This window comes from Rhagoletis zephyria, unplaced genomic scaffold (assembly GCF_001687245.7).
Source record: "Rhagoletis zephyria isolate East Lansing unplaced genomic scaffold, Rhagoletis_zephyria_1.1 Rzeph_scaffold_01266, whole genome shotgun sequence".
NCBI classification, from domain to species: domain Eukaryota; kingdom Metazoa; phylum Arthropoda; class Insecta; order Diptera; family Tephritidae; genus Rhagoletis; species Rhagoletis zephyria.
Window position 1 is genome coordinate 8,715 of NW_016158350.1, and position 27,417 is coordinate 36,131.

The following is a 27,417-nucleotide window of genomic DNA, read 5'->3' on the forward strand; positions in this document are numbered from 1 at the left end:
AAAATAGCATTGAAGAGAGCCGCTTCTAACACATTTCTTTAGCTGAAACTGCTTTTCCCGTCACCACCACCCACTTCTAGCATTTCTTTGCTGTTTACTAACTTGTGAGCTCTAATTGAGAGGCGCATACCTATTCCTCAAGATAAGTGTGCTCTTTCCGCCACCCATTTTCGAACTGCGTCCCTCTGGCGATCACTAGTCCTCAAATCATGATAGGGCGTTTTAGTTTATAATTGAAATTCGCGCCGTGTGCACCAACCCAATTTAACGCTAAATATACTATTTGTGCAGGTTTTCATCAGTCATATTCAGTAATTCTGCTAACAATTATTGATATACAATAAAATAGAGTGCTGTGGAATAAATAGTACGAGTATATAGCTTAGATACGAATATTTACAACGCGTTTCCCCCTAACAGCCTCGCCCCACAGTGGTTGCCGCCTCGCCACTCGTTTGATGTCCGACTAGTTTGCGTCAAAAGCCAAATTTCGTACTCGTAGTAGTGAAAAAAGTGTATGCGTACTCTTGAGATTCTGTTTTTCTATCGGTTGGCATACATTTCGGCTTTATTGTTATAATTTTTGCCATTTGTTGTATTTGTTGTCGTTTTATTGCGTGCGTTGAGGTTTTTGCGTTGTTTGTTTATATTTTGGTCTGGGGACTGTTGTCATGTGGTGCGTGGTGTGTATACATATAGAACTCGCTGCTGCGTGTGACCGGTGAACGCTGAGCGCGGCAGAGTAGAGTGCATATGCAACGAAAATAAATGTGACTTTTCGCTTTTTCTCGCCGACTGACTGCCTACATTGCAAATTGCGAGCGCGTCGTGCAAACTCTGCTATTTATTTATTGTACTACGAATTGCCTAGTTTTTCGGTCTTTTTTCCCCCTACAAATTTTACTGGGCGTGTGGCGATGTAAAAATGACGCAATATTTTGCAGTAAAAATAAAGTAAAATCTTCCGAGCGAAGGAGTTCTAAGTGAGAAACGCTTGGAAAAAAAAACACAGAAAAAATTATAAAAATCACTATTCTAGTGAAATTTGCAAATAAACAATGTGTACAAGCTGATCTGCCTAGTAACTTCAAAGGTGCTTAAGTGTATTACTAACAGTGCAATTAGAGACAATCAACTAGTTAACATTCATTTGCAAGTGTAAATACAGTGTAAAAACGTGTAAAAAAGAAGAAAATTTTCGAAGTAACTCAGAAAATATGCTAAAATTAGAAAAATCTGTACCCCGTCAAATTGTTGCCAAATTTGAAAATTTAAAATTTGTATAGACTTGCGCATACATACATACATACATATGTACATAGCGACGTGTATGTATGTATAATTATATTGCTCTTTCTGCGAAAACGTGCATTTATTTTTACTAATATACGAAAATAAATTCATTCAACTCTTTGCGTCTGACCTGTCATAAAATGACTGAGAAACGTGCATCTGTTTTGCTTGAAACGCAGCATAAAAAGAAAAAGAAGCGAGGAAATTGGTTCACGTAAGTTTGTTGTACCGCTCGTGTGGGTGCGCGTGTACCCTATACATATGTATATGCACATAAACCATACATATTTACATATTTTTTGGTTGTTTTTTATTGCCTCTTCTATTTTCGTTTTATTTTTATTTATGTTTTCTATGCTATTTCCATACGCATGGGCATAGTGCGCTTATTAGAGCATAAAACTAAAATAAAATATGATTTTGTAATGCAGGCATAAAATTTATAATAAATTCAAATCAGCATTGTTATTATTAAGTAGACAATGCTGTTTCAGCTGACTGCTTTTGTGGGAAAAGACACGCTTCATGCCCGTGATAAAAGAAATACTGAAGAATCAATAATTTTTCTTAATCATCAATTATTTACATATGTACATATGTCTGTGCATTAGACCGTACCAGAAAAAAAATTTAGCCATACACCACTGAGTGTTTTTTCCATACATTTTTTCTTTTTTTTGTCAATATTTTCAAAATTTTTAATTTTTCGCCATATCATCGGCATTTACAGTGGGATCATAAGGTCTAATGTATCGATGTTTTTATCCCGAATTTTCTTTGTTCTAAAGTTCATTGACCTGAAGTACTTATCCAACAGATTTCAAGTGTTGTCACCCTAAGGTACTGCCCTTATATCAATAAAATAATTAAACTTGTACTAAAAAGTATTTCGCTTATTACAGTACAAAAATTAATTGTCGAATGTTGGTGCCCCCGAAAAATAGGTTTGGTCAAAACCAAGTTTTCTGAAAAATTGCAAAGAAAACTCTAGGCTCGATCTTTTTTTGCCTGTAAGGTAAGGTATAAGGTCTAATGTACATATGGGTCATTCCATGTAAAAGATAGAAATTACATAAATTTAAATATGCCCTAATTATCTCTATATCAGTAGTAACCTCTTTTTAAATGACTACATTTCATTACTCTGTTGTAAAATATTAAAAAAAAAAGAAGTTATAATTTTTATCTAAATATGGAAACTTTCCACCATTCACAAGAAGATGTCCCACCAGTCACAACTTTAAATATTTTTTAATATTTCTAATAGACATTTTCTATGAAGATTATATAAACCCAATTTGTGTTGAAAACGAAAGCGTATAATTCATATTTTACAACACAAAAACAGTAAAGTGTTTTGGCTAAAATTCACCTTTGAGTGCACAAGGGTAAAATAGAGTTATTTTCAGTGTGCCAGCGTAGTCACATTGATTCAAATGATAGTTACATAAATGTAAAACTAAGAAATCGTTTGGTATTTTTTTTTAAAGCAATTTCATACGTTATGCATATAACTTTCGCTGTTGCATAAGTTATAATTCACAATTGATCACATTCTGCGGTAAAATATCCCACCAGTCACAATGGAATGGCCCATATCTATGTACATTTTTTTTATTGTTTTTTCACTGAGCTGTGTTTTCAAAAGTCTATTTTTTATATCTCCGTTTTATTGAAAAAATAATAAGCTATTGTTATGCTTAGGTGCGCAAGCAAAGTTTAGTGCTTACTTAAATGATTAAAAGAGAGTAATAATCAAAAGTCAATAAAACACTTTAGATATGCGCGTATTTGTGTGTTTTATTGCTTTTACACCCAACATTGTTAGTAATTTCACAAACGATTGCTAAATGGTGCTGGGCATTTTTTTATGTCGCACCCAGTTTCGCTCCGTAATCCATGCAACATCCACAAAATGCTGAATTTTTTTCTAACTGCATTACCCCTTAAAGAGGACTCCTACTATCGAACCTTACCCTAAATACTTATCAAGGAAATTGATTTGAACAGTTATTGCGCCAAAGTACCGAAATGGTACTTTTTACGAAGAACCTTAAAATAACATACGCCTTTCTTCAATGGAGTGGGGCTCGCACTTTCTTCGAAGGCTAAATAGCTCGCTGTGATTCTTGACAGGAACCTTACTCACCGTTCGAGGAAAACCATAACCGCCTTACTCATCACCCTCATCATGGCGCTCGAAAATTTATTAAATCTTCTTCGAAGCGATCTTTGCAGGAGGTTTTACATGAAGCCACCTTGGGTTCGATCAATCGGAAATCGGATCACTTTCCAGTAGTTACGTAAACTAGATTACACCAGTCCACTATTCTGCTTTAAATATATATAGTTTATCTATTAGAATTCCGGGGAGAAGCAAATGGACAAATCACATAGACCAGGAACCAGGGTCTACCTCCCTTATGACAATAAGGTTCATAGTGGGATCTAAGTACTCGTAACAGATTCTCGCTTATTTCATAAACATGAAACTGCATGTGTTTAATGCAGAACTATGTTGAATGTTAGGTTGTTGTAACATTTGACTTACATACTTATATATTTAGATAGACCGAATTGGTTCTTGAGCGCGAAATAGTTCCGCAATTAATAAAAAATACAGATATGTATCGTCTTGACTTGAAAATTCTGATGTAGAATATGTATTCCTCTACAAAACGATGTTTATTCCATCTTGATACGTATATATATATTGATATGTATGTACATATATATAGATGAACTGACATTGCTTTTAATAAATATCCACATAAAAAATAGTATAAAAATGTATATGTATGTGCAATAATATACATAATGTACATACCTACATAAAGATCTACTTGTTTACTCAAAAATGTCATGAGCTAAACTACATATGTATAGCTGCTAAGCATAATTAAATATCAAAACAAGAAGCGCAAAAACAAGCGTACATATGTATGATTCTTATATTTAAATGCATGTGTGCTTTTAATACTTAAACTAATTTATTGCATTATGTTTTTTAGTATGCCTATCAAAATATATGTATGTATGTACATGTATATGTGTTACCTTAATATAGAAAGGCCCTAACTCATATAGTCGCTGAAATACAAAAAAGCCGTAACTAACTAAAATTTTGTATTACTCAAGATGATGCGAAAGAAAAATTCAAGTTATATTATTTTACTTTCAAACAAAAATTACGAAAACTTTTACGAGTTTAGTAATCATGGTATTCAATAATTGCCAAGTCAAAGTCGCGAAAAATATGTTTTTAACGTAGAATACGTCTTACGTTTCGATATGCATACGGTAACCATACGTTTTCTTCATCGATATTACATGAATATTTATATAGTAAAACATATTATAATAACAAAAGCTTACACGAAAAGTGAAAATCTTTAAAAGATTATTTTATAGGCAAATTTTGAGTCGTTCAAAATGAAAACAATACCCTTTTTTTGTTTTTTGGTACTTTTCGCAGTTATTTATCAAAAATCGACGTCATGAATCGACGTAAACGACGAGTTACAAAGGTATTTATGTGCCCTTTACGAAAATATATAAATTGTGCAGATTGCGCTGCATAGCATCTGCATTTCTAATCCGATTTTCATTATCTTTGGCTCAAAATTTACTGTAATGATATATCTTCTTTATCGAATTTTTAAACTAATGAAAAAAATTATCGAATAAAACTACATATTTGATTGAAAATCTCACTTTTTTCGACTTTGATGACAAAATGAAAATGGTCGCCTGTAGCACTAATAATTTTCATTGAAGTCGCCACAAGTTATATATTTTGGTAAGAGGCATATTAATACCTTTCGAGCTGTAAGTCGCTTACGTTGATTGGGAGCTTTTTCATGAGATATTGAAGAAAAGCTACGAAAAGTGCCTAAAAACACTTTTTTGAGAAAACCCATCCGTTGTCCGATAATTTTAAAATAACGATTAAAATGCGGGACAAATGCAGGATACCTGGAAAAAATCAGTACATTTTCAGGTTTTTCAGGTTTGAAAACTACGCAGGACCGACCTTTGAAAAACAGTACGGTCCTGCAAAAAACAGAACGGATGGTCACCGTAGATATGCAGGCTATGCTCAAATGTTGTACATAGTTGTAATATTTAAAGCTTCACGAAAACGCTTATTGCACGAGAACTAGTAAAGCGATTTCAAAGAAAAGTGTGGCGTTTCAAAGACAAAATTCGAAACCTATCGACAGGTATATTTCTGTAAGTAACCAATTCGGTGTCTGTTGTAGAAGCAACGATAAATATTGGCTTATTTCTGGGTAAATTTTGGGTCTTTAAAGTGCTCTAGCAACTTTTGATTTGCAGATAACATGTATAACCTTCACTTTCGGGATGTAGGTTCTTTGGAGCAGTAGAAATATTATCGTTGAAGAAATTTTTTTTAAATTCAACAAATATAGAGCATTTTAAGGCAAAAAATTGTTGAAAAAATTAGCACATTTTTTTATTACCAAAATGCTCGAAAACCGCTCGAATACTTTTGTTCTTGTTTTCCTTAATCAAAAACTCAAGTTGTTTCCTTTCGTTTGGTATATGGGGTGTATTGGTTGATATCTTCTAAGCATGTTTATTTTATTCAAATAAATATATGGGCATAAATGATTGTCCATACAAAATCAGTTCGTCATCATTTTGCAGACACGTGCTTACGCTGAAAGTTAGAGAAGGAGACAAAAAGTATGTGTGTGTGTGCGTATTTCGCCTTTTGAGTAACAGATGGCGCAATATTTATAACCTAATCGCAGCGTATGTATGTAAAATTTACATTGTGAATACATGCATATCTACATATGTTGATTACAGTTAATGTGGTGTGTTTTTGTTTTAGTTTATGTCATGGATATGGAAGGGTTGCCACCTTGTTGCAAAGTTAGATTCAATATAAGCAATAGGTTCAACAAATTACTTCAATGTGAATATAAATCAAAATTGCTTTGAAGAAACTTTATTCCCAAACTGCATGTAGGGTTGCCACCTGATTTTATAATTAAATTCAAATTGAATTAAGAGGAGTAGATAATTTAATTTATGTATCGCAATACAAGTGACAGACGAAAAAGGTCTAATGAGGTTTTGCTTTAAAAATAATTTGAACAGGATTGCCATCTGTTTGGAAAGTCGAATTAAATTAAATTATATGAAATGTGGAAATATTGGCGTCAAACAAAGGAGTATTAAGAAAAATTTAGTTTCAGCATTTATAACATTAAAGTGTAAAAAATTTAACTCAAATTATTTAATAAGTCAAATGAATTATTAAAGTATGGGTATAAATTGACATGGATCAAAAATTATGTTTTCTCAACTTTATTTAAGAGGGTTTCCATATGGTTTAGAAATTAAATTCAACTCGAATTAAGGGAATTACATATGTATACTATTTAAACATGTATCGCAAAAAAAATATGTGTGTCAGCCGAAAAAAGTTTAACAAGGTTTTGATTTTAAAATATTTTGAATGGGGTTGGCACCTGTTTTAAAATTAGAATTTAATTAAAGTTTACATAAGTTACAGAAATATTAAAACCAGACGTGAAAGGAAGATAATAAGATATCCTTAGTTTGAATATTAATAATATTAAATAGGGTTGCCACCTGTTTAAAAGGATAAACTCAAAGTATTTAATAAGTTATAGCAACTATTAAAAATATGGGTATCAAATGAAATGTGTTTAAAAAGGCTTTATTTCTGAACTGTATTTCGGAGGGTTGCCACGTATTTAAAAAAAAAAAGTTGAACTTAATTTATCAGGCACTTGAAATATGTAGGATTTATTTATTCCTTAACTTATGCAAATGTACCGCTTTTAACTCGAATGTGATCTTAATAGTATCACGTATTCTAGGTTTAAGTTTAGCGGCTGTGGCTGCGTCAAAGCCCGCAGGACAAGACGAAGGCGTTGGACTGATCCTTGTTTTATTCTCCTCGAATACTTCAAGAAAAAGTATAGCAGTTAAGGCTGCTTCGAAATGCAATTGTAAAAACTTTTCTTTTTCACTAAAAAATATAATCACCAAACTCTCCTAAAATTATTTATCGAAGAAATAGAGCAATAACATGAATTTTACTAAATTTTTTGCTTGTATTTTGCACAAGACCGTATGTCCATAATCGTAGTCTGTTTTTATAAATTTTAGAATTGCCAACAAATGTGCGTAAATAAAAATATGTATGTAAAAGCATCCATAACAATAAACTTATATATGTAGACGTATCTACATTCATACATACGTTCGCGCGATAAAAAAAAAATCAGCTTATATCTGTGCTCTCTCTTTCCCTTTATCGGCCTTCACAGCTCTCTATTCACTTTCATTAACTGATAACGTTCACACCAATTATGTATGTATGTATGTATGTATGTGTTTCTTTTTTTTTTCTTTTGTAAAATTTTCTAGAAATATTCAGGGGATCCAGGGGGCTCATAATGCGTCGTAATAACTTAAAGTCTTGCAACTTTGCGATGTAAAATAACGGTTGGAATGGTTTTGAAGTTCAAAATGTTTTATTGGAGGCAACTATAAATTTTCTGTCAGCTCAAAAACATTTCGTTTCCCCTTTAAACCGCTGTTTTAACTGAGAGACATGCAATCGCATAAGAAACGAGCAACCACAATACTTCAACCAAGATAGATACTCGATTTTATTTTCTCTCACTTTGCAACTGCAACACATTTAAGTTTTTCTCGCAGTTTCCCTCCCTCCCTAGTCTTATGTATGTTTGCATATTATACATTTATGTAGTATTTACACCAGCTGCTGTTATCTTTTTCATAATTCTTCATATAAATATTTATGTAAAAACTTTGTTTCTTAAGAAACTTTAAGCCAAATGGTGCGAAGTTAAACTTTTGATTCCATTGTTAAGCAGCTTACTAGTTATTAGTTCATCAATTTTGTTGCTTAAAAGATTATAAGCTTACTGTTGCTGTGAGTTTGCATACAATATGCACATATACATACGTACATACTCGATAGAAGAAACGGAAATTGAAAATAAAAGAAAAGTACTTAGAAAGAGTGCATACTTAAGAAGCATGAAAAGTGGAATGGATTTGGATTATTTGCAGACTTATCCAAGTTTGAAACATTGAGCAAGCTTCTTCATCAGTATACATACATATGGTTGTCACAAACAGACCAAAGGGCTTAAATGAGAAATTTAAATTTGTTTTATAAGCAAATTAGTATTTCTTAAATTAACAAAAGTGTCCTCGGCGCTGGTCTATGGATGCGAATATGTACAGCGCTTTGAATGTCGGTTTAGGAAGCACAACTAGTAAGTACGTTGTACGAACGACTCATAAATATGTACGTATGTATGTATTAAATAAATTGATTATTGATTTTTTTTTTTTTTTAAGTATTGCTTACTGCGAATTAACATCGCAATAAACTTGCGCAATACACTTTTCGCAGTATTGATTTCTTAACTCTTTGCATTTTAACATTTTTAATCGTCGCAACCAATAATATAGACATACATAAGTAGTTGATGAGCCATCGCTAATTAAATAAAGAAATGTAGATATTTTGAAATTTCCTTAGGGTATGTCCACATGGATTGCCGTGTGGTGCCGAGCAAAACAAGCAAGGGCGGAGCGGAGCTGAAATTTGAAAGCTCGGAACGACTTCGCTCGACTCGGCTTCGCGCCTCATGTGTGAACGCACCCTTACTCATCCAGTTCAAGTGAGGACGAATGATAAGATTAATGCATTATAAGTATATCAACTTTATCGGCAAATATTGAGAAATATTTATAATATTTTTACAGTGTTGTGCGAAGAGTTCAAATTCGGTCATGTACTCATTGAATTTGGTACTAAAGTCTCCAGATACATACATACATACATGCAGGTATGTTTTAAAAAGAAAAAAATGAACGAAAGTATATATGTAAAACTTACTTACTAAATACTTATGTAGCTCCACAACGCGTAGGTGACGCATATAAATTATGCTGAAAATATCATTGTTAACAGATTGAATATAGCTTCGTTCACCATTGCTGAACGTAAGAACAGGAGAAGTTAAATCCATTCAAAAAGTTATCCATAGAAAAAAAAATTATCTCAATTTTCGGAATCATCGAGTGATTCTAAGTACATAGGAATTGGTTAATAGCATTCATAGAACATTTTTGCTGTAAGCCAGTGTAATTGAAATTATTTTCAATTTGGATACCATACCTGCCCCTTAATGTATGGGACGAGAAAATTCGCCAACCTATGCAATTTTTTGTACTTCTGTATTCCTAGGCAGAAGTAGTAGTACCTCCATAAGGTAAATAAAAATGCTTTAAAGCATAAAAATGTTGTGGAGAGGACTAAAAAAAATTATGAAAACCCATTATGGAGCAACCCTTGTGTACTATTTATTGAGCTTGGCATTAAAGATGAAAACAAAAGCGCCATAGCCGTAACTATAGCCATAGAGACCAATTGAATTTCGGTTTTCCGCCTTAAATCTTGTTAATAGGCCATGTCTTGAATCTTACCAAACACTTAGTTGTCTATTTCGAGACTTTTCAAAACTCGGACTTTCCGGCACTCTCAGACCCTAAAATCAATAAGGGGCTTAGAAGTACATTTACTAAGTTTATGAGATATGATAATAGTTCTATATGTATGTATATGCAACTGTAGGCTTTCTTTAGTAACTTTACAACGGTATATCACTTATAGAAGTAGGGCATCAAATAAAAAATGTTCAAATTTTTTTATATGGAAGAAAATGCGAAAAATCGAAAAAAAGAAACAATGCAAACTTATCAGTATGTGGGTGACCATATCATTATGTCGCGCACTGTATGTGGGATAATAGTACAATGAGCTTTATTATTGTCTACTTTTTTATTTACACAGTTGAACACAATTTTTTATTTTATTTTTTTTTTTACTTACAAAAACCACACCCAACTTGTCATCTATTTACTCTGCTTTTTCACATCTCTCCTCAGTTTATTTTCACAATTTACAATTCGTTTGATTCCTCTGTTTCCATTGCCTCTTTTTTAAGCAATGTTATAGTAATTTTTAGAATAAAAATGCTAATGACAAAATTTTAACTAACTACATAGCTTGAACACACCTACACATGTACACATATGAATTTAAAATATTTTACCTGGTCGTATGCACACACGCATATTCAAGCATATTCCATAAGCGCAAAATAATGGCGTAAATTAAAATGCAAAATATGAATAAAAGTATTTTTAGTAGAGATGAATACTAAAGCACATCGTTGTAAAAACGTGTAAGTAGATACATATATACGTATGTATGTATTTACATAGTTTAACTGCCAGCGCCGCGGTGAAGTGTGCGGAAATGAAGGTAAAAATAAATGAAAGCGATTTTTATGCTAAATTACAACTCGGCAAACCGATATGCAGATCAGTTTATGAAAGTAAATTTTAACGTTTGCATGTAGATACATATGCACACACATAGTAGGTATAACAAGTGCAAAAATATGCATAGCGCTTGCATTCATACACACATTTACATGTATATATATGTGATGTACATATGTATGTATATGCGAATTTCTATGCACATTATCCTTTCATTTGTCGGTGCACATAACTTTATGCACATAAAAAGAGATTTAACTGCGAAATTTGCTACATTTCATAACTGTTGAGTGTGTACATATGTATGTATGTACATATGTGTGTATATGAACAGGTGAGCGAATAAGCGATTGTAAGTTTTTGCTCTATGCATTATTTAGATCCAAGAATGCTACGCAAATGCAATACGTTTCCTTAGCATTTTCTTCGTCTTTTCTTTACCAAAAATTTTACAAAAATTTACCAAAGAATGTTTCAACTATAGATTTAATTATCCAAATATTTTACAAATACATATTGGTGATAGAACTAGTTAATATGTAGATTAATTTTTCGAGTGTTTTGTGAACGCTTTCATAATGCTGGAGCGCATACCTTTTTTAAGTGGAATTATCTTTAATAACGGTCAAATAGTTTTTTTTTTATTAAACTGCGAGCTGTTTAGATCTATTGTCATACTCCTTTGGCCTAATATGTGCCAGACAAATAACCTGAAGTAGTGCAAGGTAGCCTGTGAAAGTCCTCAGACCCTCTCGACTAAACCTCAGCAATCGTTCTCAGAGTACCATACAGAATATTAAAAAAAAATTTGTTGTCGTTTTCCCCTAGGAGCTCTGCTGTGTATCTTTTTCACTAGTGTTAGGAAGTATCGAGTACTTTTGAGGATCGAGTTCTTTGGTATCGATACTTTTAAGGATCGAGTATTTTTCAGAGTACTGATTAATCTCTTTAAATATACACTGGTCGGTTATATTTCAATTATTGGTGTAGAAATCTCTCAATCTGGCAGCACTTTTGCACAAATTAATATATTTATCAAAAATTACGTCAAATGAATGGCTACTTTAAAACTATTGAAACTTCAAATTGAGTACAATTATTTCTAGATACCGGTAAATGTAAATAAAACTCAGTACTTTTAAGTATTCTGAGTACATGTATCTAAGTGATGATTGGAACAGAGCATTTTTGAGTACTGAGTACTTTCGAGTTCTTTTAAGTTCTGAGTACTTTCGAGTTCTTTTGTGAGTACTTAGTACTTTTTGAGTTCCTTTGGAGTACTCAGTATCGATACTTTTAAAAATCGACCGCTGTCGATCCTTTTGAGAATCGAGTTCTGAGTACTTTTGGTATCGATACTGCCCAACACTACTTTTTACACGAATCACACAGTACTCTTACGCCTAGGTGTGCAAATTTTATCAATTTCTATGTCGACTGCAATTCTACATATGTAGACTAAGTATGTCGAAGTGATTAACCTACGATAGGGGACACATTTGAACTACTGAAAAGTAGTTGTTTATGGCGTTTTCTTTTCACGGTATAATGTGGCATTTCTAAGCATTGTTGTCACAACATTTTCTGCCCTTGTTAAGGTGTAGGTGTGAGTGTGGCCAAATATTTTCCTCCTTGTTTTCTGGTAGTATTTTCACAATAAAAGACAAACTTTCAAATGCTGTTTTTGCACTGGACTTGTTTCTCTTTATTACTAGACCAGATTTTCTGGCTTCTTGACTTAGCTTTAGGGCTTTTAGAAGATTTTGTAACATAGATTTGAAAGAGGCGGTCTTAAAAATCCCCCACTGAAAGCATAAGGATGAGGATCCAGATAAAAGTAAAGATGAAGATAGGGGAAGAAAAATTTGTATGTAGAAAATGATATTTTCGGGATTCTCGGGAGTAAATTAGGATTTTCAAGACTATTTCGGAATTTTCGGGACTATTTCGATAATTTCAAGACTATTTCGAAATTTTCGTTATAGTTAACGATCTTTTTATCGATATTGTTATCGATATATTTATAGATATTTAACCGATACCATAATCGATATTTGTATTGCTATTTTTATCGATATTAAAAAACAATATTGTTATTTATTTTACTTAAAACTAACAATAGACATTAAAAATTTCTTAATTTAAGAATTTTGTGAACTAGAAACATTTTCAGAGACTTTAGAGAAAATCTATATTCGCGTTTTTGAGAAATTGCATTCCAAACTTCAATCGCGATTTCCCACAACCTGCCGAATTTAACATATGACAATCTTTTACCCAGGCGACGATATGTATGCACATACTTTCATACATATGATGCGCATTTAAAGTTTTTTTAAAGGCGCTCTTCCTTTTTCCCACTGGATGTCTTTAAAAAGCTTTATTTAAAAACTGTTTTGTGGTTCACAAGTGGTCGTAAGTGTCGTATTGTCGTATGTCGTAGAGTTTTTATTGGCTAAATAAATGTTTAGAGGACTTGAAACTAGAACCAACTATTTTTTAACGGAGTGTAATTTCATAATACGCCTTTTATGGTAGCTGGCGAACCCTTTAAATATAGTTTTAGCCGTTTAAAGTTTATGACATACAACAATACAACAGTACACAACACGTTGTGAAATCCCTATGTATGTATATTTTTGTACCCGGCATCGGTATTCGTCATTGAAGAATTATGCGAGCATATCCTGCCAGTGTGGATTAGTGGTTAGAAGTGCGTACTACCATGCCGCAGGGCCTAGGATCGATTCCAGTTACCGACTAAAATCAAAATCAAAAGAAGTTAAAAAGTTTTTTTTAATAGCGGTCGCCCCTCGGCACGCAATGGCAAACCTTCGAGTGTTTCACTGCCATTAAAAACAGCTTTTCATAGAATTAGCGCACGCCACAAATCACACAGTATTAATAATTTTCGATATATGTGAGAAATCCACTGTCAATTGCAGTTAAGAAAACCTACTTGATACGAAGTTAGTATAATGATTGGGATTCTTCATGTTAATTATGCTTTAGTACCAATCTCTAGACACAGAAATGAAACTTCAATAAATTACTACAGTCCTTTTTTCATTTAATTTCAATTTGTTGTTCTAATTTAAAAATAGTTGCACATTTAGCCATTTAATGTAATTTTTAGTCTAACGAAGTACCAAGCAAAATACACACGCACATATAGCCCACATGGCACACATAGCCTCGCGAAAACTGTTGCCGTTGTCCGACTAAAGGGGCAATTTGACCCTTTTTAAGTGCCCTTTGACCCGACTTTTTGAAAACTCAGATTTTTTGGCCCCTTTTCAGAGATTTTTATATTAAAAACTGCTATTAAAAAATGTTTCCTCCAGCAAGTATGATAAAATTGATCCCTTAAAACTTTTAAAAGAAATGCAACTCTTCTCCTTGCAGCAACTCGATTTCTGTGTTTTTTTTCAAAGCTTGTCCCACTATTTTCTGTTTAAATTCAATAGCGGAAAGAAAAGTCTTTACATGTAAACTTGATTTTGACCTTGGATCTCAGATTTTTTCTTTTACTAGTAAAGAAAAGAAAAAATAATATGGTGACCATTTTTTCGTCAATTACCCCTTTTTTGCGACTTTCTGCAAATTCTCAATGGCAACACTGCTCGCGAGGCTGCTGTCTGCCTGACACTGCTCTAATGGAAAACATGATGGTGAACCTGGGCGTATGAGCAACTATAGTTCAATGACAGAGGTAGGATTTTTTGTACAATCGCTGGAAATAAAGATATGTACTGACTAATAATATACTTCATTAGCTTTATTCGCTTTAAAATATTTCTATAATACCTACGAACAGATAAGCTGAAAAAACGCCGGCACTAATTAACCAAATTCATTACCTTCTATGGGCTTACTGTACATAGTATTTGTCAAATTATATTTGAAATATATGCACGTTGTATTTACAGACATACTTTTGTAAATATAGTACTTGCATGGATATTGTTAAGCTCTTGAGTGTAATTAAATCAACTGTTAAAATAGTCGGCTCACAAAAAAAGTTGGCAAATACATAACTATTATTTACCGCCTTCTGGGAGACAAGTCGTGAAGGCATGACCATACATATATGTATGTATGTATGTATGTATGTACATATCTAAATACCAACATTGGCTGGCAATAATGTATTTAGACAGTTGCAACTAGAACTTTCTTGTCACTGTTAATTCCCTTTTTAAATTAATGCTCGACGCACCCAATTTTTGTGCGCGTTAATTACCAAAAATTTGAGTAACGTTCTAGTTTTTTGCAATTTCTATTACTTAATTACTAAAAAATTAGGTGGTTGTCAAAATTAACATTGTTATTAATTAAATGAACTCGAAACGCTAAGACGTCTATTTCACTGCACACACACACACACACACATAAATGCAATGATAAATCAGCGAAATTATTTTGACCTTTTTGCGGCCGCAATAAATTCTCGTGAGTCTTGTTGAGTGAGTACTTATTTTTTTCCCCCTTTTTGTTACTCTTCTATACCTTATAGTGAATTATGAACAAAAGTGTAATTTAATGCTTATTATGAGTATTAGAAAAAGTGAACTACACTAATTGCAACTATTTAGTTTTTTTTTTAATTTCTTTTTGCTCGTTTATGCATTTAATATACTTAGAAAAAAAAATTGTTTCATTCCATCCACTTTTAATACTTTCAGCGTTACTCTATTTCATTTAATTGAGTGCTTAGGGAGCGCTTTTCCCGGCCATTGCATTTATCCGCTTTTTTTCCTGATTATTACTTTTGCTGTAATCATTTTATGTATTATTATTTTTATTTTTTTTTCGTTTCTCTACCATGCCATGAGTATTACACTTCATTTGCTGAAAGTGCTTTTTTTCTGCAATCAACTTTGTAGGCTACCAACCACTAAACCAGAAATACATATCTACTAGCAATATTTGTTTATGTATTTTGTAATTTATGTATGTAATAATCTGCTTTCCTTTGCGTCATTTACTGATTCCTCAGTCTGATTATTATTAATATATTTTTTTATTATTTGCAAACCTTTTTAATCGTTGCCGCACGGGCAAACAGGTGGCGCAAATATCCAACATTTTATAGAAGCGCTCGCTGAGGGCCGTTTATATGTGGCAACTTCTCGTTTATTATTTTTTTTATTTATTCACGGCTTTTAGTCTATTCAATCTGCATATCTCATGGTTAATGAACTAAGCAACTCAAGCCTTTATTAGTTCAATGCTTTATTGGCTACTCATGAAATGAATGAGCAATGAATGTTTTTTTTTTAATTTTGTTTGCAGTGGTTGAGTACGCCATTAAATATGCTACATTAACTGCGCTCAAAAGTAGTTACTTAATTAAAAATTAAAAATATTCAAATACGAATCAAAGGATAACAATTTCTTGTGGAAATGCGAAAAAAATATTATTAAAATTAAAACAAAAACACAAGAAGGTTGTATAACGCCGTGTTTCCACCGGGTATTAATTGACAAACGTTTTATGATTAAATTGGGCTTTTAAAATACCTGCCTCATGATGTTTCTAAAAATGGTCATTTATGGCAGACATTTTTTGTCAATGCCAAAGAATTTCTTTTAATTAGAAATACCATCTGGACACAACTTTAAAGAATATTTTTAGAAATTTAATCACACCGATATTTTTTTAATGTCCAATTTTGTTTTTGTTTTTTTTTTTTATATTTGCCATTTAATGTCCAATTGAAAGTTTAAGTTTTCCTTATACCATTCTCTTGTAAAACACCTTATACTATTCTGTAGATCAGAGCAAGCTTTATTCAAGAAGAATTTTTTTGTTTTGTTTTGAATTCATAAGTTTTGATATTTAAAATTTTCAGGGGCCGTAACGATTATAACTTTTATTATAAAAATCACTTTTTAATCGTTATTAACTGAGTTTTATTTTTCCTTAGGCAGTGGCACCGTGTTGCTTCTTTGCAAATTTACGTGGAAAAAGTGTAGCTTTGCTGTGAAATAGAAGTATAAGCTTCTGTGCAATATGTTTATTTGTATATGCATAAGAAGCACATTTAACTGATGAAAATATAAATTTCTTTAAAATTGGATGTTTACATAAATCGCATAGTTTTATTTATTTTATTTTATTATTTATTTTAATTTTTGAGTCCTTTTGCAGTTTTTATGCAGCTAAATAGCACATAAATTACGTAACTCACGTAAACATATTAATATTTCGTTCAATATTTCGTTCAAAATGCCAGATTTCCTGCAAATACATTAGAATTTACAAAAGGAATTTCAGTACTAATTGCCTACTTTGCGTACTTTTCTACTACCATTTTCACAACAACGGGATTGCATTCTTCCCCTTTCTCTATCCTTAGTAAATGCAACCTTTTGTAAGGGAGTGTCAAACCGCAGCTGTCAATAATTATCTAACCTTTTATTATTGAATCATGATGCTCATTAGGTGAAACTACGCCAAAAGAAAATTATTGCTGATTGTAAGAAGGGTTGTATCTTCAACATGAGAAATTCAAAATAAGAATACTACCACGAGAATATTGTAAAAGTAAAGAAGTTCGCAAAGTTTGGAAGGGAAGGAGATAACTTCAAAGGTACGCTTTGCAATTTAGCTCGTTCCGGTTGCTATTCACAGCTGTGTGCTTGGCCTAAATCCAAGTCGAAAACTACCCGTAAATAACACTCGTGCTTCAAAAGTGCTCAGATATTTTCATGGTGTTTCCCTGCTTAGTAATGTGGGTAACAAATTTTGCGGGGGTAAAAATCCTGAGCATACAAATAGTACAAAGTTATGGACAAATATTCTACAAATTCTTTGGCGTTACTACTGAACACAATAGGTCAGAAACTATACGCGAAATATAGATGCTGTTTCAGGGCTAACAAATCTAGGATCATTGAAAAAGTTTTTAAAATCCTCTAGCTTTGGTGGGAAATTGGAAAAATTATTTTTTTGCGCCGTATTCGGCTGCCATAAATATGGTCACCGTAATAATAGGTGGTGCAAAAGCTTGCTTCGTACTCTTCAACACCTCCCCTCGAAGTATTTCGAATGCAGCAACAATCAATTTGCATCAGCCATACCCAGATCTCCGATGCATCTGTAGTGTTTTTCGGCAGGTAACCCCTTTAAGGGCACATCTGCAGACATGGCTTCAGTTGATATCGCCGTTTTGTAATTTTTCGCGTATTTAGTGCTGACGTACATCTAAGTGTTTGGTACGCGAAAGATAAGCACTCCTCTGCGCTAACTTTTGTGCATATTGACTGTCATTCACATATTGCCAAGTTTCAGCAATTTGTTATACTAAAATTTAATGTGTTACAAAGCTCAGTACACAAAAATTTTTTCAAAAAAATCTAATGAAAAAGCTCGAAATTTTTACAAAAGTTTGAGGACTTTTTTTTGCACAAAGATTGAAACTTGTATTCATGTATATGGTTTTTGTTAAAAAATAAACTATATTTATATAAACAAATAATTAAAAATAAATGTTCGATAGTAGAACAGACCTCTGCTTGTGTGCCTACCACAATATTGCCGCTCCGGCTAATATAAAGGCGTAACCAGAGTAGGATACAATTTTGCATTTCAACTCAAAACTTAATTGAAGCTAAGTGGGGCATGTTGTTACAGCCAAATATAGTAAGGCACCAATCAAACTTTGATATGGAAAATTTTTCATTTCAAAGTTTACTGTTGAATTCCAGTAGAGTTTTTACTGGTTTGCAGTCCTCCATTTAAAGAAGTTCTGAACTTTGTTCTGCATAACTACTCACGTTGGTTTAAAAAAGAGTTGTATTTTTTTCGAGCTTGTCGAAGCTCTATACACAAATAAGTTTTGACTGGACCTATATCCTTCATCTCTAAGCTTTAAGCGAGAGACTGTTCGTTATAAATTAATTGCGACTGATCATTCGTAGCTATTAATAAATCGTGCACATAAACAGCAATCATCGTAGGGTTCGAATTCTTATGCATAATAAAAGGCATGGATTACATTCGGATGAGTGAAGTTCCATTTTGTAAAGTTTAGTGCTTACTTCTGATACCACCGAAAGCCACATTGTCGTAAGCCATCAAGCGATTTTCGAAGTTTGCATACTGGGGTCTTGTTTTCGGATAAAGCTGTCAGCCATTTTTCTGCTATAGCTCGAATTTTACTTGCTTCTGAATCAGCTATGTCCGGAATCTTTCCGGAGCTGAGGATCACTTTTGTATATTTAATGGGATCAGAGATCGAACCCAGGGCCTACGGAGTGCTAGTACGCATCTGTAACCACTCAGCTAAAGCGGCCCCTTAGGCCTTAAACTTTATAATTTTCTTTGCCCTACTAACCGATTAACTTCAGCTACTTCCTTTCAAACCCAACCTCAGCGAATGGCCTCTGAGCAACACCAATTTGCCTATCAACCAGGCACATCCACTGAAACTGCCATTCATAGACCACTTCATGAATTGAAATTCTCTGGCACTTAGTGCCTTCATGGACATGTCAGGGTCTACCGACCATTCCTCGGATAGGGCAATGAAATATGCCAAGCGAGGTGTAATCATCATCACAAACAACCAATGAAGATGCAGCTTTAAAGCACAACAAAATCAATTACATCCACAAAAAATTTCCACCAAAGAGATATAGTTTTTCCTCTATTCTATATATGAACTCCTCTATATACACACAATCAGTGGTAACACAATTGTTAAGCGAACACTTGGCTGTGATTTCCTAGCTCGGTGGACTACAGTTAAGGAAAGAACTGAATGGCCAAACTTAACTAGTAAATTTCACCGAATGATTGCCTTCTAAAAGCCCTTCCAAAGCACTCATAGTCACTGCTCTGGTGAGAATACCTCCCTTCATATATTTAATATGAGAGCGAGTCTACCATACGACATTGATAAGGTCTATATCAGTGATGGGCAGCACAGGCAGAACCCCATAAGCAAGTGCAACATTTTTGCACATGCTTATGGAATTCTGCCATATACTAAACCTACGCATATACAGATGGATGAAAACTTAAAGACAGACAAACTGGGGTTAATTTCCAAGCAGTAATTCTTGGACAGTCAGGTCGCTTTACTGACTTTGTATTATCACATAATTTTATCAAATGGTTCTCAAATATACAAGCTGTTCCACTTAATATCCCACGTAAATGCTAAGCTTTATAAATTGGCCCCTAGCCTAAGCATAACCTAAGTATTAATTTACAAATTTTACATCAGCAATTGTAACACCTTCCATCTTTTCCGCTTTTTTTCTTTCTTCCAGCAGGAAATGCTTTCATGCTGCCTACTACTATTTAGACGATCCACCACATCATCCAAATTTGCCACAAGTCGACTGGGAAGCACCCGTCGAAGTAGCTGGCGAAATACGCGCCGCCGTACCAGTCAATGAGTTTGCCAAACATGTTGCCTCCCTGCATGCTGATGGCGATATTGGTTTCAGTCGCGAGTATGAAGCTATTCAAAATGAATCAATCGATGATTTACCCTGCGAACATTCCCAACACCCAGAGAATAAGCGCAAAAATCGCTATCTCAATATCACAGCCTGTAAGTACTGCATACAAAATAGCTAGTACAAAATAGCTTTTCCAAAAACGAATTAAAAATATTAAATTTCCACCCAGATGATCACAGCCGCGTACATTTGCATCCCACACCGGGACAAAAGAAGAACCTCGACTACATTAATGCCAATTTCATTGATGGCTATCAGAAATCGCGCGCCTTCGTCGGCACGCAAGGTCCACTGCCAGACACCTTCGATTGCTTCTGGCGCATGATTTGGGAGCAGCGTGTGTCTATAATTGTGATGATTACGAATTTGGTGGAACGCGGTCGACGGAAATGCGATATGTATTGGCCAAAAGATGGCGTCGAAACGTATGGGGTAATACAAGTGAAAATGGTCGATGAGGAGGTAATGTCCACCTACACAGTGCGCACACTGCAAATCAAGCACTTGAAGGTAAAACAGGTATGCGCGAACCGTAGAAGATATTTATAACTTATTTTTTTTTTTAAATATCTTATAGCTAAAGAAAAAGAAGCAGTGTCAGACTGAGAAGATTGTATATCAATATCACTACACCAATTGGCCGGATCATGGTACACCCGATCATCCTCTGCCGGTGTTGGACTTTGTGAAGAAGTCCTCAGCAGCTAATCCCGATGATGCGGGCCCCATTGTGGTGCACTGCAGGTATGTTAGGGCGCATGTTTGTTCCCATTTTGTTTTTTTTTTTTTTTGCTTTAAGTCAACTCATCTGATTGCCTGCTGTTTTTTTTTTTTTGTGTGCAACCGTACAGCGCCGGCGTTGGACGCACAGGCACCTATATCGTGCTAGATGCCATGCTCAAGCAGATCCAACAGAAATTGGTCGTCAACGTATTCGGTTTCCTACGACACATACGCATTCAGCGTAATTTCCTCGTACAGACCGAGGAGCAGTACATTTTCATACACGACGCATTGGTCGAAGCGATCGCCTCGGGCGAAACGAATTTGCGCACCGAACAAATTGAGGAACTGAAGAACTGCACACCCTATCTGGAGCAGCAGTACAAGAATATTATACAATTCCAAACGAAAGACATACATATTGCATCTGCAATGAAGCAGGTGAATTCGGTGAAGAATCGTGGTGCCATATTTCCGATTGAGAGTAGTCGCGTACACTTGACACCCAAGCCGGGTGAGGAGGGTAGCGACTACATAAATGCGTCGTGGTTGCATGGCTTTCGACGATTGCGGGACTTTATTGTCACCCAGCATCCGATGTCGCACACCGTGAAAGACTTCTGGCAAATGGTTTGGGACCATAATGCGCAGACCATTGTGCTGCTGTCGTCGCTGGACGAAATTGTAAGTTGGAAATGGGAACTTAATACTTTTCTAACTTACTTACTTAAATTAAGCCAGACAATAGGCGAAGGATATTTCAGATTACTCAACAAAATGTTAATTAAACATTTTTTTGCGAGTTAATTATCGAAGTTGTCTTCCTCTAAGGCCTTACCTTAAATTACTTTTCCCTACTTTGTTTGGAGAAATGCGCTTTTTCCTTTTACATCGCTGCATTATTTAATTGACTGCATACGTATGCCGATCCCTTTAGATCACATTAAAATTAAGTCTTACTGCAACATCACTTACATTGTACTTGTAGTTTAACATAAAAGTTCCACATTCTAATACAGATATTTTGACACGATTTTACTCACGTACGTACTTAGTATATATCTACATGTGTATTTGCACATCTCTCTCCCACTCTCTCTCTCTGCAGAATTTCGCACAATTTTGGCCAGATGACTCGACACCCATCGAAAGCGATTACTATCGCGTCAAATTCCTACGTAAAACGAACAAAAGCGATTATGTTAGTCGTGATTTTGTCATTCAATCGATACAGGACGATTACGAGCTAAATGTGAAAATGCTACATTGTCCCAGTTGGCCTGAGATGTCCAATCCAAAGAGTATTTACGATTTTATTGTCGACGTGCACGAGCGGTGCGCTGATTATCGCAATGGACCGATTGTCGTTGTGGATAGGTAAGTTTCATATATATATGTTTGGAAAGTTTTTTTTTGCTCGCATACAAGCATGCTCTGTATGAATGTGCGCTTAGAAAGTAAAATTTAACGCCGAATTTGACCGCAAAACTGAAAAAATCACACTGCTCGAATATGATTTCTCTTGAAGCGGTCGGTTGTTAGCCACCCTAGCAATCACTGAGATAGATAAGGGGTTAGTTCTATTGATACAAGGTAAACCAGCGAACCTAGGTGGTCCTCAGTGGTGAAGACAGCCCAGGCCATGGTACTCCTTAGTGGACTAGGTGCAGTCATCTCTGTCGATGACCCATAAATTTGAACGTTACCATCGACAGCTGTGTCTCCTTCTTGGCGCAAAGAGCCTCAATCATCAACTAAGTTTAGATTCTCAAAATCCACTTTCGACAGCATTTAGGGTAAATACAAAAAGAAATATAGGCAGTATATGACGCGCTAGGCTGGGCAGTTCTAAATAATGCTGCAGCTTTGTCTCCAGCGGTTAGTAGGGCACAGTTGAATAAGCACCAGACTTGTCAGTGGAAATAAATAAGTACAACAATAACCCCCAGAAATCAATTCCTGCTGGGTTTCTACCGCAACGATGACTTTACTAAGTAATAACTTTAAGCTGTGCCGACCTCTAACCTATCAGAAGGCATACCAAATATATCAACGACCTGGTTCGAACAATGGAACTTAAATGGCATTTAGCGAGATGCACGCAAGACCTTGAAACTTTATGACCTACAAATGTTGTCTTCGAAGACCACCATCGTGGACGAAGAGTTTAAGTTGCCTCTATAAGAAACCTCATTCCATTGTGAATATTGAAACAGATCAAAGTTCTCCATCTATCAGGACTCAGCCTTGATACACCTAACGTACGTCTAATATGCGAAGTAAATAGCTGGATGCTTATAATCTCCTCACATGCCATTTCAAACCTATCACATCACTAATTGTTGGCCAAAAATGAAGGAAATCCATACGCATATTGTTGATTCTGATTCCCTGACGTTGTTTGCGCACATGCAATTGGCCGAATTTTGAGCCCTGCCTTAAATTTTGGCGATGAAATTGACCTTCATTTTTTCCATGGTGAAATTAGGTTATATTCAGGTGGTTGTTTCATACATAGGACACGCTTGGATCATAAACATAGGTCATTTGTAATACCATAAGGTTTAGCGCAAAAGGCAGTTTGCCGAGAACGAGGCTTTACAGCCGGCTTATGTCTGTTCGGAGAGCTTCTTAGAGCTGTTAAAATGAATGCGATCCACGTTGTCTAGACTGCATCGGGCAGTGTCATATCAACTAACTCCCCGGAGTTGAAAGTTGTGGCTTAATGAGCGTTATGAGATATATTTAATTCATTCGTTCTTTGGCCCCTTGCATTGGCGCATGTCCTGATGCTCGCCAAGCTGTCGCTCAACTGCCATTAGGGTAATCTATTTAAAAGTATGACAGCTTCCTGACAGCTATCTTTGCTGGGAAAACTACCGCAGTTTAAGGGTCTAAGAGTTTTATTATTCGTCTGTAGACAACATCGTCTCTGATTGCAATTTTATTATTCTTTCGGTTGTCTTCGTTTTGCCTTACGTCGATTAGTTTGCAATCGTCTCGGTTACATTTAAACCGGCTAGAAAGATACCGCCGGACTTATTTTAAGGCATTCCTCTGCAGGGGAATCGTTCGTGCGGCCTACCATTCGAGATATGTAGATAATAAGGATGTAAAATTAAATTTTAGTGAAATTTGTCTACGAACTCTTCCGTAAAGTTTCAATCCATCTATGTAAAAACTGCCTGACGTATACGTCCAGGTTTCAAAATTAAGGGTGGATAAGCAAGTGTATATAAATATATATTATCTGTAAAGAAGTGAGTGCTCAATATAATAGAGAGAACTTCGTTTTATTGAATTATTTTATACCCATAAGAACGGTCTATAGTATTCGCTTTAGGATGTTTGATTTTTCTATCCTTACAACTTTCGGTTTATCAGTTTGGAGCAACACAATAACATTGTCTCTCCCTTTCTCTGTCTCTCTCTCTCCCACACACAGATACGGCGGTGCCCAAGCATGCACCTTCTGTGCCATATCGTCATTGGCGATGGAAATGGAGTACTGCAACACGGCGAGCATCTATCAGTACGCCAAGCTGTATCACAATAAACGTCCGGGCGTCTGGACCTCCAGCGAAGATATACGTCTGATCTATAATATACTCTCGTTTTTGCCGCGCAACCTGCAGCTACTCGAACGCACAGCGTTGCGCACCGAATTCGAGGATGTGACAACGGCCACACCGGATCTCTACAGTAAAATCTGTAGCAATGGTAATATAAATGCGCAGCAAAATTGTAATAATTTAGTAAACCACAATAATAGTAGTAGCGTAAATAGTAATAGTATTAGTAGTACAAATGTGGCAAATGTAAGTGCAAATTCAAATGCAAACGCTTGTAACAATACCAACAACACCACAAACAATATGAATACAAATAATACAACAACGACAGCTACTGCTACTTTTGCGAAAACAACAACCACAACAACAACAACGACACCACCAACGATGACACCCAATTCGAGTGCAAACAATTTACAATATCAACCACAGTTATCGCTAGAACAACAACAACAACAACAACAACAACAACAACAATATGTTTCACAACAATCACCGTCACAGTCGCTCACAACAGCCCAGTCAGCGCCACCACCACCGCCATCAATTCGTTACACACCACCACCACCACCACCACCATTAAACTCACAGACAACAACACCGACAACACCATCACCAACGTCACCAACGTCACCTCAGCTATCATCAGCCATATTTGCATCGCCAAATCAAACAACAGCAACGCTCGATTTGACCACAATGACGACAAGCACCAACAACACTAACAATTGTAATGCTAATCGAATTGGTAATGCTAATCAAATTGGAAATTTCGCTAATGCTAATACTACTACTAATGCTACCAACACTACTGCTACTACCACCACAAATACCTCAAACAATCACACTTCTGCAATACCTCATTCCACATCCAACATCCACATGAACTCCAATCCAATTAACAACTATGAACCAACACCACCACCACCACCACTACCACCACCAACCACAACAACAACAACTACACCCAATTCCATTTCTGCTATTTCCACTAATGGTGAACGGTTTTCTATTGTAAATAATATGCACCTTCACAACCAACCACAACAACAACAACAACTACAACAACAATCGCAACTGTCGTCTTTAACTGACGCTATGGCCGATCTTTATGTTTGTGGCGCGAATGGCATTAATTGCTACCAAACACCGCCACCACCACCACCGCCCGCCTTCGAAAATGATGCCACTACGGTTGAATCGCACCTACGCCACCACCATCAACTCATGGATCCGATTAATTCCAATGCTGGCGGCATTTCGCCCATCTCTGTCATCGGCCTGGATGATGCGATTGATGGCCTGACACCACTACTACCCCCGCCACCGCCACAATTTCCCGACTCCTATGCGAATAATACTTGCAACATGGCCGATGTGACCGCTGCCACACCATTAACCAAATCCTCCTCCAATAATTCTTTGTCGCCGGCAACCACCACTGCTAACTACAATGGTAATGGTAATGCCAATAATAATGTGCATGGAAATGGTAACGGTTTATTAAATGCCAATACTAATACGATACCAATGACAACAACAACATTAACAACCACTAAAGCAGCGACTGTTACAGATGCTCAAAGTCTAGATATCGTAGGTTAGAATTAAAAATTTAAATTTAAATAAAAAAAATAAAAACAAAATATATATATAAATATTTGATAGCTGTAGCTAAGTACATAGTTGTGTAAGTAAAAAGTGAAATTTATAAACATAAATAGACTAACAAATTATTTTTATCATATACATATGTACGTACACAACACAAAACAGGAAGAGCAAACAGGAAGAGCACACTTTTTTTAAAGAAAAATATGTGTGGAAAAAGTGGTAAAATGGTAGTATTCTCACCCCTATTGCGAATGTCGACTGGCAGTAGATAAACGACTATTAAGCGATTATCGATTATCGATGCTATTGCGAGTGTCGCTTAGTCGCTCAATTAGCGACTGTGAATACTTTTTAATCGCTCATCCTTCTATTGCTGTTTTTTAGTCGTTGGAGTTTGCGTTTATAAAATTTACATAAGAAAGTGGTACTATAATGGATAAAAAGTAAGTCAATTGAACTGGAAGTTGTAAAAAATTGTGAAATATACATATGCATGTATGTGTCTGAATTACAGATCAAAAATTATAAGCAACAAAAGGCAACTTGCGCGGTTGTTCGTACTGATGCAGGAGAGTGAAGACATGGGCAAAGGAATTTCCGGAAAGAGTAGGGTAGGAAGCTCCGCTTCTATTGGAAAAGATACATATACAATATTTCTTGTGCATATAACTCCGGCTACGCCATCCACAATGTTTTTGCGCAGAACCAACATCAAAAGTTTATACAAAAAAACTGCATAATTTATTAATTGACTAGTGCTCGGAAATTTGAAATCTTTATTTTAAATTAAAGTTGAATTCTTTCAATACACTTGTTATGTTGTTATGTTAAAGTTTTTAAACTCGGGTCACGCGTTTGGACACAAAAACCCAACATCATTGTACAAAAAACTTAACCGTACCGTATTTCTTAAACTTCCATAAAGTTTATTAATGAGGAAAACAGCTTTTCCTGCAAATCATGTAAAGCCTAAAAACCGTGAAGCATCGGGAACGCAACTTCTATTCATAAAACTCACACATGTACATACACCTTCCAAGTCCAAGGGATCCGACGAATCTCGCAATTCCCTCCTTGCTTTAGCCAACTCTACTAATCTATTAGCTTCCGCATCATCTTCCTCATCACCAAACCATATTTCAACTGTGTCCATTTTTTAAATTTTATAATAAAAGCAATTATTTTAAAAATGATGTAAATAAAACACTCAAGAAACAAATGTAAACAAACAAACAGCTGTTTACAAGTCTGTCAACCATTCACAATAGTACAAATTTTTATCGATCAAGTTACACAATAGCAAAATAAAAGATGATCGACTCGATCGACAAATTTCTATTCTACT

The 27,417-nt window shown here is 35.1% G+C and overlaps 1 protein-coding gene across 2 annotated transcripts; it reads left to right on the forward strand.

The window, feature by feature from the left end:
* Window positions 1-731: 731 nt before the first annotated feature.
* Ptp99A (Protein tyrosine phosphatase 99A) lies at window positions 732-26,269 on the forward strand. 2 transcript variants are annotated; one of them, XM_017616740.1, is made up of 7 exons: window positions 732-1,507; window positions 19,972-20,255; window positions 20,333-20,682; window positions 20,741-20,907; window positions 21,015-21,570; window positions 21,995-22,263; window positions 24,332-26,269. In XM_017616740.1, exons 1-7 carry the CDS (start codon window positions 1,434-1,436, stop codon window positions 26,061-26,063), a joined length of 3,432 nt encoding a protein of 1,143 aa, XP_017472229.1. In that variant the 5' UTR covers window positions 732-1,433; the 3' UTR covers window positions 26,064-26,269. The 2 variants fall into 2 exon arrangements, with proteins under 2 accessions (XP_017472229.1, XP_017472230.1); XM_017616741.1 differs by having other exon boundaries at window positions 20,333-20,673.
* The last annotated feature ends 1,148 nt before the right edge of the window (window positions 26,270-27,417 follow it).

Coding starts and splice junctions, on each gene's coding strand:
- Ptp99A (XM_017616740.1), top strand. CDS start 1,434: ATGACTGAGAAACGTGCATCTGTTTTGCTTGAAACGCAGCATAAAAAG. Junction 21,571..21,994: donor TGTCGTCGCTGGACGAAATT/GTAAGTTGGAAA, acceptor CTCTCTCTGCAG/AATTTCGCACAATTTTGGCC. Junction 22,264..24,331: donor CCGATTGTCGTTGTGGATAG/GTAAGTTTCATA, acceptor TCCCACACACAG/ATACGGCGGTGCCCAAGCAT.